The 16,469-nt window shown below is 41.1% G+C and overlaps 1 protein-coding gene across 1 annotated transcript in view; it reads left to right on the top strand.

The window, feature by feature from the left end:
• The window catches only part of LOC140729066 (SH2 domain-containing adapter protein F-like), a 116,422-nt gene that overhangs the window by 69,975 nt on the left and 29,978 nt on the right, over positions 1–16,469 (top strand). The window contains exon 4 of the mRNA XM_073048363.1: positions 15,896–16,049. Within this exon, the coding sequence (XP_072904464.1) occupies positions 15,896–16,049 (154 nt within the window). The remainder of the gene's footprint in view (positions 1–15,895; positions 16,050–16,469) is intronic.

Raw genomic sequence — 16,469 nt, forward strand, 5'->3', positions numbered from 1 at the left:
ATAATAACACTTAGTTTTTGTTTCTCATGAGGGATATGGTATGGACTTCCTTTTCAAAGCAAATAAAACATCACACTACCAAGCTGTTGGCAGTAGCACCAAGTCTGCAATGGCATATAGAGGTCAAACTCCTCTCTCTAATATAACAAATTCTGTGCTGCTGAAATTCAAAACAATCTGAAACATTGAAGCACTATAGATTCAAGCTCCCACCCAGCTTCAAGTTCCTGACACTTAGCTCTAGTTTTTACCTGACCTATACTTTTGTCCACCACTGCAGCTGCAAGCCTGCCAAAATTTAAGACCGCAGTGTCTCTGACATGATTTAAAAGTTCAAAGTACAAATAACGTCACCATATACAACCCTGAGATTTGTTTTCTTGTGGGCATTCACAGTAAATACAAAGAAACAGAATGAAAAGCTGCACACAGTAAGTCAGGCAAACAACCAATGTGCAAAAGACAATAAACTATGCAAGTACAAAAAGAGAAAAAGATCAAAATAATGATAATAAATAAACAAGCGAACAATAAATATCAAGACCATCAGTTGTGTAGTTCTTGAAAGTGAGTCCATGGTTGTGACTCAGTTCTGTGACCTTCTGGTTCAAGAGTCTGATGGTTGAGGTTCCTGTACCTGGTGGTGACCTGAGGCTCCTGTACCTCCTTCCTGATAGCAGCCGTGAGAAGAGAGCATGGCCCGAATGGTGAAGGTCCTTGTTGATGGTTACTGCTTTCCTCCGATAACACCCCTTGTAGATGTGCTCAATGATGGGAAGGGATTTAACTGCGATACACTGCTTTTTGTAGGTTTTTCCATTCAGGGGCATTGGCATTTCCATACCCAGCTGTGATGCAACCAGTCTGGATGTTCTCCACCGACGTTCTACAGAGGTTTATCAAAGTATTAGCTGATGTGCTGAATCTTTGCAAACTTCCAGGAAAGTAGAGACATTGTCATGTCTTCTTTGTAGTGGTAGTTATGTGCTGCACCCAGGACAGATCCTCGGAAATGATAACGCCAAGGAATCCGAAGTTGCTGACCCTCTCTATTTCTGATCCTCTGATGAGGGCTGGCTCATGGACCTCCAGGAGGTTTCCTCCTCTTCTCAATAAATCAGCTCTTTGGTTTTGCTGACATTGGGCCACAACAATTCTCAATCTCCCTACTGTATGCTGACTCAGCCTTTGATGATGACACCAGCCAATAGTAGTGTTGTCACTAAATTTAAATATGGCATTGAGCTGTACTACTAAGCACACAACTTTGTGGTGCACCCAAACGTGATTGTTGTGAAGTTGTTGTTCCCAATCTGAACTGACTGAGATCTGCAAGTGAGGAAATCTAGGGTCCAATTACACAAGGAGGTACTGAGGCCGATGTCTTGGAACTTATTGATTAGTTTTGAGAGGATGATGGTATTGAATGCAGAGCTGTGGTGAATGAAGAGCATCCTGATGAATGCATCCTCACTGTCCGGTAGTCCAGGGTTCTGTGAAGAGCCAATGAAATGGCATCTGTTGTGACAGTAATTTCACAACTTCTCAACAGGAGACATTAAATACTGTCCATTTCGTGGCAAGCAGGATTTAAAGGGCACTGGAATAGCACATGACATTTGCATCAGTCTCATTTGTACAGGGCCAACCTCATAAGTTCACTGTCATTCTTATCCATAGACAGAGGGTCGGTGTACTTCACATCCTCTCCTCAAATCCATAGCACACACAATATTGCAGTGAATTATTTTCTTGATATTAAAAACCTTAATGACCTTTTGAACTGAGCATTTCTGGGAATACAGTTAATTGTGACACCGCAGTTCATGGGTCTTAAGCTGATGACAAAACATGGCCTCAGAGTAAAATTCCAGTCCTTTGTTTTGGACCCGCAGTGAGTATGGGCCAATCCCTATAGAGATGATTCCATGCGGCTGTTTTTTTTTTAGCTACTGTTTATTCTGCATGTAAATGTCAATGCCGAGACTGAGGCTTTGCTGGTTTAGTTCAAAATCCCACTTGAGCATGTGTAGCAGTTTTTGTATTTGGATAGTGATTCTATTTGTGCAGAGTCTGTAGGTTCCAGTGACAAATCTGCCAAAAGGCAGATGGGAAGTAAATGTTACACTGTGAATTGACTGAAATTAACAAACAAAACTAACAAAATGAATGCTTTTTTATAAATATTAATTTTATTTTAATGAATATTAGGAGAAAGAAGTGAAATGTAAATATCTGGTGATTCTAAACAGTTCTTAAGCAGAGTTTTGGTGTGGTAGGATAAAAGCACAGTTTTCTTGTAATTAAAAGCCTCAAATTGTGAAGGTGCACTTTATAGGCAACTCTTCGGATGTAAAAGCAGTATCTTGACAATGAGCTGTTTACAGAACGAGAATGATGGAAGATCAGTTTCAATACAGACTGAAGGAATAAGCCAGCTACGTTATCCTTGGAGAAGGAAAGTGACCAAAAGTCCTTATTTGCATTTTTAAAGTAGGTTAACAAGATACTAAAAATAATCACAGAGCTACAGAATTGCTGCCTTATAGGAGAATGATTGAGTCATCATGTCCATTCTGGCTCACGTAACAACATTCCAGCTTGTCCTTTCCCCTGCCCCCTCCCCACATTCCTTCAAATCCTTTCAGGTTCTTGACCAGCCCTTTTGAAGTCTCCTTCCACTGCCTGACTACCCACTTCATATTTATTTTTTTGAAAGGATCTTTATCTCACTTTTGGTTCTTTTGGCAGTCACTTTTAATCCATGTTTCCTTATTCTTGCCCACCTCTGCTAATCGGAATAGTTTCCCTATCAGCTTGTGCCTGCACATTTTGTGATTTTTTTTTTAATAACTCTATCACATCTCCTTGTAGTTCTCCTTTTCTGAGCTTCCCAATCTACCCATGCAACCAGTCACTCAGCCCTGAAATCACTTTCTTCAATAATGCCTTTACATCTTTCTTCCCACAGTGTGACACCCAGAGCTGGACACAGTATTCCAGTTATTGCTAAACCAGCATTTCAATAAAGACTTATGATTGGCTTCCTTTCTGCTCTACTCTCTATTTATAGATTATCACATTGCAGTTTGCTTTTAACAGCTTTTTCAACCAGCTCCACTACTTCTGACAAATTATGCAGATGTCCTAGATCTTCCTACTCATGCATTCATTTTGAGTTATACTCTAGTTCGTAATGCCTGCTTTCATTTATCCTACCATAAGACTTTACGTTTCAGTTTTAAATTTTATCTGCCTATTCAGCCAACCTGCTTGTGTCTTGAACTCTATTCCTATCCCCCACCCAGTTCATAAAGCATCCAAGCTTTGTCAAGTACAGTTGGAGGAAGCTGTCTTAAATTCCAGAAGAATATAATTGGAAAAACAGGGAGGAAGCAAATTAAATCAGAGAATGTTACAGTGCAATTAATTTAGGTTTTGTGCTGCCTGTTAATTTACACGTCTGTTGCATGCAGCCATTGTTCAGTTGGTTCTTCATGAGGAGCAGGCACCACAGGAATTAAAAATAAGTTTAATATCACTAGCATATGTTGTAAATTTGTTGTTTTGCAGCAGCAGTTGCAGTGCATCACATAACTAAATTTTAATAAGCAATGTATCTAAAAAATTTTAAATTAAGTAGTGCAAAAGGGAGCAAAAGTAGTAAGGTAAATGTTCATGGATTGTTCATTGTTTGTTCAGAAATGTGATAGCAAAGAGGAAAAAGCTGTTCCTAAAACACTGAGTGTGTGCCTTCCGGCTCCTGTACCTCTCTCCTGATGGTAGTAATGAGAAGAGGACATGTCCTGGGTGATGGGGGTCCATAATGATGGATGCCGCCTTTTTTTGAGGCATCGCATTTTGAAAATGCCTCACCAACATTGGAGACTAGTGCCCATGCTGGCAGTGGTCGAGCTTGCAGCCCTCTGCAGCTTTTTGCGATCTTGTATAGTGGCCCTTCCTTATCAGACAATGATGTAACCAGTTAGAATGCTCTCCATGGTATATATGTAGAAATTTGCTGAAGTCTTTGGTGACAGACCAAATCTCCTCAAACTCCTAATGAACTACAGCCACTGACATGCCTTCTTTGCAAGTGCATCAATATGTTGTGGCCAGGATAGATCTTCAGAGATATTGACACCCAGGACACCCTTGAAGATGAAGTAGATTATTTTTTGCAATTTTTGGGAATTGTTGTAAAAATCATTCTAGCTTTAATCATGGTACAACATAAGGAAAAGCAGATTCCAGGGTTTTCTAATCGCACTTGAAGCCTGGTGGTGAGGAGAAGAAATGCTGCTCAACCAGAGGATGTCATCCAGTCAATTCCCCAAGAATTGGTTGCAGTGCCATCAGAGATTTCAGTAACTTCACAGGTGTCTTCAATTGATGCATTTATAAATGCAATATGTCACCAAATGAGTCGCTACCTTCAGGCTCACGCCCATCACCCACCTCAGCATTCTGTGTTTATTAGGACTAATGCTTAACTGTCATAGTTCTGTTTATACTAATACATTTAATACAGGTGCAGGTTTCACACCCATAATCTGCACGTTACAAAATTTGCATTTAACTGCACGATGAGAAGCACATGATATAAAACTTTTCAGAGCACTTACTGAAGCACTTCTTTCTGTTTTGCAGGTCAAGGTGCCTGAATAATACCTGAACAAAAATGATACTCCTTGCATGTCTAATCTTGCTTGTTTTCCACTGCCCCTCATTCCACAGTCTCTTTGGATTTGAAGTGTAAGCTTGAATCTCATGCTTTCTGTACTTAAAGATGAAATCATAAAATAATTATGATGAAGGAGGCCATTGAGCCCATTGTAGCTGTGTCAGTCAGAAAAGAATTATTTGGCCTAATTCCATTCTCCAGCACTAGGTCCTTGGCCCTTGAAGTATTCATGGAATGAATATTGATATCAGATGTTCTTTTATGCAGAGCTCCAGACCCCTAATGGCCTCTGGGTGAAATAGTTCTTCCTCATCTTCCATCTAATACCTCTATTAGTTGCTCTAAAAGATGGCTTTTGATTTTTTTTAACACCCCTCTGCTTGACAGAAATGGATCTGATCTGTTTTGTCTACTCCATCATTATTCAGATTCAGTTTATTGTCATTTAGAAACCACAAATGCAATGCAGTTAAAAATTGAGACAATGTTCCCCCAGAATGATATCACAAAAGCATATGACAAAACAGACTACACCAGAAAATCCACATAACGTTTGGCAATCCCCAATCCAGAGTCCAGAGAGGCTGCTGTGTATTAATATTGCACTACCGTCTTAGCACGTTCCCCGGAAAGGAGCTCCAAATCCACCCAACAAGACCAAAAACTAAAGCTACAAGACCTGCACAAAACCACATAGTTACAACATATAGTTACAACAGTGCAAACAATAGCATAATTGATAAAAAAGAACAGACCATGGGCACAGTAAAAATAGTCCAAAGATGTTAAAGGACTATAAGTTCAAAAGAAATCACCACACAGTTTCCACAAGTCCCCAGGGTCCCGACAGACTTGCCATCCCATGCTGGCGGCAGAAGGGAGTACCCCCGCTATGGACTTCCACGGCGCCGCCCGACGCAGCCTCGCAGACACAGCAGACAATGAAAGCTCCGTCAAAACCAGCCTCGCAGACGCAGCACACAATTAAGCCTCTTCTTAACCTCTATCCAAAGAAAACAACTCCCATCTATCCAGTCTTTCCTTATTGTTAACATTTTCAATCCTAGCCACCTACTCAAATCCCTTCTGCATCCTTTCTGGTGCAAACATTTTGTGCCTGTAATGTAACTAGAAATAAAAGCTGTGGTCAAGTTGCGGTCTTAATTAGTTGTGCATGAAGTGCTGGTGTGTATAACTTCCCTACTCTTGTACCTGCTTCAGCTCATAAGGGCCTTTCAAACACTTCAAACCACTCTGCCATCAGATTTCTGAATGGGCAATGAACCCATGAACACAACCTCAATATTTTTTCCTCTCTTCTTGCCTTTCTTATTTAATTACGTATTGCAATGTTACTGCTGCTATAAAACGACAAATTTCATGGCGTACAGATATGCTGATGATATTAAACCTGATTCTGAATCTGAACACTTTATTAAGGATCTATGGGCATACATTCCAAGATCCCCCTGTTCTTGCACACCTCTTAATATCCTTCCCCTAATTGTGTATTTCCTTGCCTTGTTGCGTCAGATGCATTACCTTGCCCTTCTCTAGGTCGAATTCTGTTTGCCACTTCCCACCCCAGTGATACACAACAAATTAACTTTTGATTTTGGCTAGATCATCTGCAAATATCTCACATGGTGTCATCTGTAAACCTATTTATTATGGACTATATATTAACAATTAAATCATTAGCACATGATACAAGGAACTAAGTACTATCTTTATAGAATCCTGCTGAAAAACTTTGCAGTAATAAAAAGATCTATCAGGACACTTCCTTTATGTTCTGCTACTGAGCCAACTGGTGGTCCAATTTTACACCTTCCCTTGAACCTTGTGTTTTAGTTTTTTGAAATACCATTCATGTGGAACTTTGTCAGAATTCTCAAAGTCCATATTAGATATACCAAAGGCCTGCCTTCATCAATGTGGCCACCTAAAGCAGAACAATTTTGCAATGTCACATTTTGACATCAGTAAATCTGAAACTTAAAAATAGCCAACTGGATACGTATGATAGACTAATTCCCATTTTTTCTTTGTTTTTTTCTTTATAATGTTTATTTATAACATACACCATGAGCATTCATTCATGTTGTCAACAACAAAGATGATGTAAGTTGTGGCACAGTTGACAGAGGGGGATGTAGGAGGTAGTGTCAAATTTAGGTGGGTATTTGTAGATAATCAAGCTGGAATGGAAGTGTCCTATTTTCCTTGTTTTATTTTCCCACTTCTCTGCTTCTTCCTGCTCCTTGTTTATAACAGCATCCTCAGAATGGTTGGGTAATGCAGTGGATAGCAGAGGTCCATGACATCTGCTCACTTGAGGACCTCACCTTGGCTCTATAGCCTGTATAAATATAGATTTTTGCATGTACAGTCAGCCCTCCTTGTCCACAACCGCGAATCGCAAAAACCCGGAAGTGCTCTTCCAGCACTCATTCGAGCGTATGCAGACTTTTTTTTCTTGTCATTATTCTCTAAACAATGCAGTATAACAACTATTTTATATAGCATTTACATTGTATTAGGTATTATGAGTAATCTAGAGATGATTTAAAGTATACGGGAGGATGTGCATGGAATATCGTGGATCGAGATTTAAAAAAAAATCGGAAGTTCTCTTACTAAGTAAGTCGGAACAGGTACATCCGGTATTATTTAGCATCAGTTAGTCAAACGTTTGTCTTAGTATATAGTATATATTTTACCTTTCTGTGCATATAAAACACTTAAGAACGTGTTTCAGCGCTGGGCTCGGGAACAGAAGTTCCCGAGTTCAATCTAGTGACAGACCGCTCCTGAGTGCGCTCTCCACCATACCGGGTTGATGTGGAGGATCAAAACCCAATAATTAAACCACTGCGTTGCTTAGTAATAATTGTAGCTTTCATCGGGGCAGAGCCTTTCTCATTTTTATCCTTTAAAATTGTTCCGATCATTAACCTGTGTAGCCTAACACTTTTCCAATGATCGATGGCATTTCACCTCTTTCCGATCGCTTTATTATTTCCACTTTATTTTGAATCGTGATCATGATTATTTTCGTGAACAGAAACACTGCGGATTCAGATCTCTGCCGCCGGGTCCTAATGTACACCGCACTGATACGGGCTAAGTAAAGTCTGGGGCTCCACAGGGTCCTAAGGTCCACCACATTAGGTCAGGTTGAATAAGGGACTTGAGCATCCGCGAATTTGGGTATCCGCGAGGGGTCCCGGAACCAATCCCTCGCGGATAAGGAGGGCCGACTGTAGTTCATCTGGCCTGTTGCATCTGTGCTGCCTGTATATACATGGATTGCACAGTGGACTGCAGCAGGCGGTCCTTGCTGACCAGAAACCACTTAGTTGTTAAGACCATAAGACATAGGAGCAGAATTAGGCTATTCAGTCCATCGAGACTGCTCCATAATTCGATCTTGGCTGATTTATGTTCCCCCTTAACCCCATCCTCGTACCTTTGACCCACTTACTAATCAAGAACCTTTCAACCTCCATTTTAAATATACCCAATCACTTGACCTCCACAGCCATCTGTGGCAATGATTTCCACAGATTCACCACCCTCTGGATAAAGAAATTCCTTATCACTGCTCTAAAGTGACTTCCTTCTATTCTGAGGTTGTGCCCTCTGGTCCTAGACAGTCCCAATATTGGAAACATCCTCTCCACATCCAGTCTATCTAGGCCTTTCAATATTCGATGGGTTTCAGTGAGATTCCCCTTCATTCATCTAAACTCCAGAGAGTACATGCCCAGAGCCATCAAATTCTCCTTGTAGGTTAATCCTTTAATTCCCAGAATTTATCTCATAAACCTCCTCTGGATACTCTTCAATGCCAGCACATCCTTTCTTAGATATGGGGCCCAAATCTGCTCACAATACTCCAAATCTGCTCTAACCAATGTCTTAAGCCTCAGCTTTTATTTTTTATTCTTGCTTTTATTCTTATTATTATTTTTATTCTTGCTTTTATATTCTAGACATTTCGAAATGAATGCTAACATTGTATTTGCCTTCCTCGCTACTGACACAACCTGCAAGTTAACCTTCAGGGAATCCTGCACAAGGATGCCCAAGATCCTTTGCTCCTCCAATTTCTGTATTCACTCCATGTTTAGAAAATGATCTATGCCTTTATTCCTTCTACCAAACTACATGGCTATGCATTTCCCTGCACTGTATTTCAACTGTCACTTCTTTGCCCTTCTCTAAATTTGTCCAAGTCCTTCACAGACTCCCTGCTTCCTTAACACTACCTACCCCTCCAGTTATCTTCCGGTAAGATGGTGGAGTGTGCAAATGCAGCAGCCTCCCAGGTGCTTTTTTCTTTGTAAAAATTAATTTTTTTACAATCCAAAGACAATTCTACTCCAAGATCATCGGGTACTTCAGTGCTACTGGGCTGCATGTTGATTGGAGTAGCTGGACTGGTGTCAGCAGCAGAGCCGGCTGAGGTGTCAAATGGGTCAGCCCCAATGTTGGAGATGGGGCTGGATGAAGTGTCAGTTGGGATGTCGGAAGAGCTGAGCTGCCTGCAGAATGTTTTGCTGCCCGCCACTCAGAAGCATTGAAGCTGGTGCAGGATAACCGTGGGACGCTGTAATCGAAAGGTCTAGAATATAAGTGTCTTGGACACTTCACTTGCAATTGCAAGACTCTGTTGGTCAGTGATAATGTTAGTTCCCACAGGCCTGTTACCCTTGTCTGGTGGAGTTACAGGTGACTTGAGTGCTGTGTAGCCTCGGTTGTAGGGAGGACTAGGCCTCAAGCCTCGGGCTTGCCTGCTGCTGCAGACTAGGTGAGACAAGGAACTGTTTACAGTGTGGCGTCCAAGCTCAGATGGGGCCTGCCTGGCCTGCCCTTGGTGCTGCCCTCCTGTGTTTGAGTGATGGAATGACAGGCTGGATTGCGTGTGACTGCACACTGACAGTTGACTGTTCCGTCGATTGCTGGTCATTGTCGCTCAGGATCTTGGACTATATATGTTTTTTTTCAAGTGACTATGCTTGCTATTTTGATTACGTTACTCACTATTTTTGAATGTTTGCTTGCTGTTTTGAATGCCTTGCAGCTTGGCCCCAGAGGAACTCTTAAGCTGTATCTATGTATGGTTTGAATGATATCTGATTTGATATAATCTTGGCCAAAATGCCATCAGTTCTGTCATTCAGATCATTAACACAACATGTAAAGCAGCAAGCTCGACACTGACCCCTGCAGAACACCACTAATCACTGGCAGCCAACCAGAAAAGGCTCCCTTTATTCCTACTCTTTGCCTCCTGCCTGAATCCGCTGTCCATGCTAGTCATTTCCTTGAAATACCGTGGTGTTTTATCTTGTTTAGCAGCCTCATGTGTGGCATCTTGTCAAAGGCCTTCTGATGATCCAAGTAATCAACATCCACTGACACAACTTTGTCTATCCTGCCTGTTATTTTCTCAAAGAATTCCAATAGGTTCATCAGGCAAGGTTTCCTCTTCAATAAACCATGCTGACTTCAGCCTATTTGACTGTGTACCTCCAAGAACCCTGAAACGTCCTCCTCATTATTATTGGGACTTGAATGCATGTGAATAACTGGGCTGGCACAAGATTAAGGAACTTTGACGACTGTAGTACTGTTGCATTTGCTTACACTCCTGATGTTCAGGAAGCAAAATTCCCTTTTTGCTTGTGGTATATCTCAGAAATGTAACCAAAGTAAGTCTCATATGCTGTGTGGAAACTTGCAGTCTGTTTGTCAGCAAGCGAAGATGAAATGCAGTCCTATATCTTTCTGTCACTTCACATTGCCTCAGTCAAAGACCCTAACTACCCCAGATAGTCTCTCTTTTTACCCTCCCATTAGGCAGAAAATACAAAAGCCTGAAAACACGTACCACTAGGCTTAAGTTCAGCTTCTGTCCTGCTGTTATAAAACTAATGAATGATTCCTTGTCCTATACGATGGACTCCTGACATCACAATCTACCTTATTGTGGCCTTGCAACATATTGTCTGCCCGCACTGTACTTTCTTTGTAACTGCAACACTTTATTCTGTGTTCTGTAACTACCTCCGTGCACTGCTGGTAAGATGGCTGTGTGCACCAGTTGCATTGGCCTCTCCTGTGCCAGCCAAAGGTGTAATTGTTCGCTATTGTGTCTTTTTTCCAATCTCAAGATACTGCTGGTTGTTGGGAGCATCAAGTACTATATAGGTGTACCCCATCAGCAAGTTGCTCAATTGCAATGGAGCTGCGTACCATGTTGACAGCTGGACTAGTTGCATACCATTGTGTGAAGGCAGCACGTGGTCCAACTGAACAGTGCTAGTAATGGTCTTGGACATTCTCATTGTGATCACAAGACCCATTTGGACATTGGCAATGTAGAACACAAAGTCCAGTTCATTGGTGAGACCAATGGTGGTGGGGACTGCGTTGCCTCGGTTGTTGTAGGGTCCAGGCCCTCGTGCCTCGGTGGTGGATGTTGCATTCACTCAGGAGAGGAGACACCAGGGTGGTGAGGAAGAGAGCAGGAGCTGGAATCCATAATGAATTGGGTGCTGGCCCTCCCCTCGGTGCTGCTTCAGTATTCATTTGGTGCAATACAAGTTGGGTCATGCCACTCAGGGACTTGAGCAATTTTTTTTGTGACTGCATGTTTTTCTACCGTAACTATATGTGTGTACTGTGATTTACACCTTAGCCCCGGAGGAATGCTGTTTTCTTTGGCTGTATTTGTGAATGGCTGAATGACAATTAAACTTGAAATTGCTGTAAGGGAATTATCTGTATAGACTGTATGTAAGAATTTTTTCACTGTACCCCAATGCATGTTACAGTAATAAACCCATTTACCTACCCATACAAACTGCAAGAATATCCAACTGACGTATCCAACTTACTCCTGGAAGGGATCCAATGCTTTCATAGGCATTGTAAGCATGTAGTTAGAGTGGTCAACACTCGTTTTGAAGTTGCAGTTATAGCTGTGGCAGAGGGCAGACTGCTGAAGTTTACGTATCTCCTATGTTGCCCCTCATTAAACTTCAGTTTGAGGGGCTCGCTGAGCAACTTGGACTGCTGTGGAGAGTCTTTCTCCTCCTCACTCACTCTTTGCAACCATTCTGCATTCCTAGACTCCTGAATCGGTATTTTTTGAAAGCTTTGAGTATTCTTTTAAAAATCAGCCTGACTTTATTGTAAACTAGAAGTTAATGTCCAAGAATCCCTGTTTGCCCTAATTATCTCATCCTAGTTTTGCCTCTTCAAGTTAGACCATAAGATATACATAGAAGCAGAATTAGGCCATTTGGTCCATTGACTCTGCTCTATCATTTCATCATGGTTGATCTATTTCCCCCTCAGCCCCAGTCTCCTGCCTTCTCCCCATAACATACATGCCCTGACGAATCAAAATTCTATCAACCTCTGCCTTAAATATACATAAAGACTTGGCCTCCATAGCTGCCTATAGCAACAAATTCTACAGATTCACCACTCTCTGGCTAAAGAAACAGTAACATCATAAACTGATCTTAGTGTAGCAGATGTTATAATGAGCTCACAAAGTACATATCTGGAAATCACTATGTTTTAAAGCAGGAGCTGGTTAGTTTGGGAAAACTATCACAAGCAGGGATAAATGTGCCTCAACTCATAGGGAGGAAAATAAGAAACATTTTTAAAATCAAGTTTTCTTGTGAAATAAACATTTTTGCTTATTTCAGCTGTGTTTATTATTTCTGATTGGCGATTGCAAGGCAGCTTGAGTGGAACGTCTGAGCAATTGACTATTCATGCTCTTTGTAATGTCTTGATTTGAAATTATATTAATTTGTATCATTGCATAAAACAAAATTTTCAAACGTTTCTTGTGGTTCGAGCAAGCCATATGTTTTCATTATGCATGGTTCTCTTATGTAAGGAACTTGGGGGAACTGCGTGTGGTGCTGGTTTGTTCAACAATATTGAGCTTGGACAAAAGCCAACCACATTAGTGCAAGTTGTGTGTCTTCATGGATGTAATGCCTCTTGTGTTGCATGAAAACCACTTAAACAGATGTTAATGTCTGTGTAGGGCACAGTGACGTTGGCTGATAATTAGATTTATTTACAGACTGTGTTTCTACCCCGTCTCCTGTGGAGACACAAAAGATTTCAGATGCTAGAATCTGGAACAACAAACAATCTGTTGGATGAGCTCAGTAAGATGAGTGGCATCCTGATGCAGGGTTTCAATCCAAGATGTTGACAATATTTTTCCTCCCAGAGATGCTGCTCGACCCGCTGAGTTCCTCCAGCAGATTGTCTATTGCTTCTAGATAGATAGATAGATAGATAGATACTTTATTCATCCCCATGGGGAAATTCAACATTTTTTTTCCAATGTCCCATACACTTGTTGTAGCAAAAACTCATTACATACAATACTTAACTCAGTCATAATATGATATGCATCTAAATCACTAACTCAAAAAGCATTAATAATAGCTTTTTAAAAAAAGTTCTTAAGTCCTGGCAGTTGAATTGTAAAGCCTAATGGCATTGGGGAGTATTGACCTCTTCATCCTGTCTGAGGAGCATTGCATCGACAGTAACCTGTCGCTGAACCTGCTTCTCTGTCTCTGGATGGTGCTATGTAGAGGATGTTCAGGGTTTTCCATAATTGACCGTAGCCTACTCAGCGCCCTTCGCTCAGCTACCGATGTTAAACTCTCCAGTACTTTGCCCACGACAGAGCCCGCCTTCCTTATCAGCTTATTAAGACGTGAGGCGTCCTTCTTCTTAATGCTTCCTCCCCAACACGCCACCACAAAGAAGAGGGCGCTCTCAACAACTGACCTATAGAACATCTTCAGCATCTCACTGCAGACATTGAATGACGCCAACCTTCTAAGGAAGTACAGTCGACTCTGTGCCTTCCTGCACAAGGCATCTGTGTTGGCAGTCCAGTCTAGCTTCTCGTCCAACTGTACTCCCAGATACTTGTAGGTCTTAACCTGCTCCACACATTCTCCATTAATGATCACTGGCTCCATATGAGGCCTAGATCTCCTAAAGTCCACCACCATCTCCTTGGTCTTGGTGACATTGAGACGCAGGTAGTTTGAGTTGCACCATATCACAAAGTCCTGTATCAGTTTCCTATACTCCTCCTCCTGTCCATTCCTGACACACCCCACTATTGCCGTGTCATCAGCGAACTTCTGCACATGGCAGGACTCCGAGTTATATTGGAAGTCAGATGTGTACAGGGTGAACAGGACCGGAGAGAGTACGGTTCCCTGTGGCGCTCCTGTGCTGCTGACCACTGTGTCAGACCTACAGTCTCCCAACCGCACTCTCTAATGATTAGCGTATCGTGCGTGTGTGTGTGTGTGCGCGCGCATCTGTAGATCTGTAGTCAAATCTGTTTGTTGCATGATCACAATTTTGAAAATCCAGGCTGTGTCCCAAGAGCATATATTCTTTGAGTAACTGTTGGGAAACACAGAAGTCAGCTTGTTAATGCATGTATTACAACAATGCACATTACCATTGGAATAGAATCAAGTAAAGAATGCTACAAGTAAGAAATGACTTACTTGGAAGTTCATCTTGCCAGTACTTGTTGATTATGTTACTATGCATAGCAATGTAACTAACTGCTGTTAAGGTGCACTTAACCTAAAAGGCTGTTGGTTAATTCATTAAGGTTAACATAAATTTTGATTTCTGTTTTCATGGTTCCATTGAGAATTGTTGCCAAGGGTACATTTTAGATGAAATAGGTATAGAGGGTGGATGGATAGTGGGACCAGCATGGTCCTGGAAATTCAGTGTGTGGATGTATAAAATAGGTTGTCTGAGGTGGGCAATATCCCTCACCCCCATAAGAGCTTGCTGCTGCAGAATTCTGCCGTTCATTAAATCCAAGGCTTCATGTGCTTTGAGGTGAGATTTACACCAGTGGTAGATGATTGGATTGCTAGTCACTTCCAGTTTGTGGGTGAGGAGGAGAGAGTTTTGGAATGGATTGGGGTGTGTTGGGATGTTATTTGGGACACTATCAAAGGGTTAGATTGGCTCGAGGATGTTCTGGTTGACTGCTGAGTGGAGGGTAAGGTTTGCAAACATATTAGGACAACGGAATTGTAACTCAGAGAGCAGGGTCATGGGGACAAGTTGGCAGCAACGAGAAGGCCGTCATCAGAGGTAAACTTTCAAGTTATCAGATAAATTAAAATAGGCTCCCAGTACTGATGTCCACGTTCTGGTGTCTCTTTCAGCAGTTTTCTCAAGTAATGTTAAGATAGATTGTTCATGTGGCAAAGGCTCGTATCTACATAGGTGACCTCTGTGTGTCTACACATGCATGAAATTGTAGAACTGGCAGTCAGGCTTGCACATCTGGGTGCCTCAGTGCTTTCGTGTGCCTGAAGCACTAAGCATCCCGAAAGCAAATGATAAGCATCATGACGCTTGCAGTAAGTACAAATTGTGTTCCATCATGTGTGTTCCAACAAAATTACATCACATTGTTTTGCCACACTTCTACATGAATGTTACTCTTTTTAATTCTTAGGAAAAATCTGTAATAATATGTGGATAGACAATAAATTCAGTTCTTATAGAAGTAATTTATTTTATATTGAACATTTTGAGTTCATATTTTAAATTGTAGTTTCTTTGTGCTCAGAGCACTGGGGAATTAGAAAATCCAAAGCATGAATTGTTGCAACACTGCCACTGCCACTGCCACATGGTCCAAGTTACAACAATTGAGGAAAATTTCCATCGTGCTTTTTATTTGAAAGTGCATAATTAACAATACTGCGATTTAAATTTGCCAATAATCATTTGAAGTTTGGTTGAGCATTTATCAATTGATTTATAAAGAAAGAAAATACTAGAATTACTTTGATGAAAGAAGAATTAAATTTTCAGTTTGATGATCTCTCATCTTGATTCATTTTACCCATTTAGTGTCTGTAGTATTTTGATTCTGCATTAATCCTTTATTATTAAGGGCTTCTATTGGCATTTCTGTAACCGTTGCCCAGTTGTGTTGTGTAAAAAGAATATCAAATGGGCCAAGAAAATGTAGTTACATCAACTGGAAAAAGAAGACAAGTGATGCTTTCCTTTTCTTGAAATATTATCTCTAAGAAAAATACTTCTTTCTCTTTTCAAGTATTATCATTATATCTTCTTGTTTCCTTGTAGTTCAGCTCAATGGCATTGAGAAGAGACAGTCCTCTCCCTTATGTGACAGACGCAGGCAGCTGGTACCCCCCGATCTAATCAAACATGGAGGTCTGGAGTTCAGTGATATTGTAGGAGAGAGAATAGATCCCAACACTCCACTGGAGAAGCAAGTGTAAGTCATTGTTTTGTTCTTCCATGTTACAAACAGACCATTGCTCACTCCACACTATTGTGTTCTTCGTAAGTAATAAATCAATGCACTAAATGTTGAGTAAAATAGAATTCACACCAGTGCTTGCACTAGTAACATTAGATACAAATTATTTTTGGATATATTTATAATACCGGGGTTGTGTTTCTGATTTTGTTATTTTAGTAAATAAGTAGGTATACTGGGGATGATTGATAAGTTCGTGGCCTAGGGTAGAAGGAGTCAATTTTAGAAAACCTAGCACATTTACTTTTCAACATAGTCCCCTCCTACATTTACACACTTAGTCCAGCGGTCGTGGAGCATACGGATCTTAGACCTCCAGAAAGTGTCCACAGCAGGGGTGATTGATAAGTTTGTGGTCTAAGGTAGAAGGAGATG

The sequence above is a fragment of the Hemitrygon akajei genome, chromosome 6 (assembly GCF_048418815.1).
Source record: "Hemitrygon akajei chromosome 6, sHemAka1.3, whole genome shotgun sequence".
In the NCBI taxonomy this organism is placed as follows: domain Eukaryota; kingdom Metazoa; phylum Chordata; class Chondrichthyes; order Myliobatiformes; family Dasyatidae; genus Hemitrygon; species Hemitrygon akajei.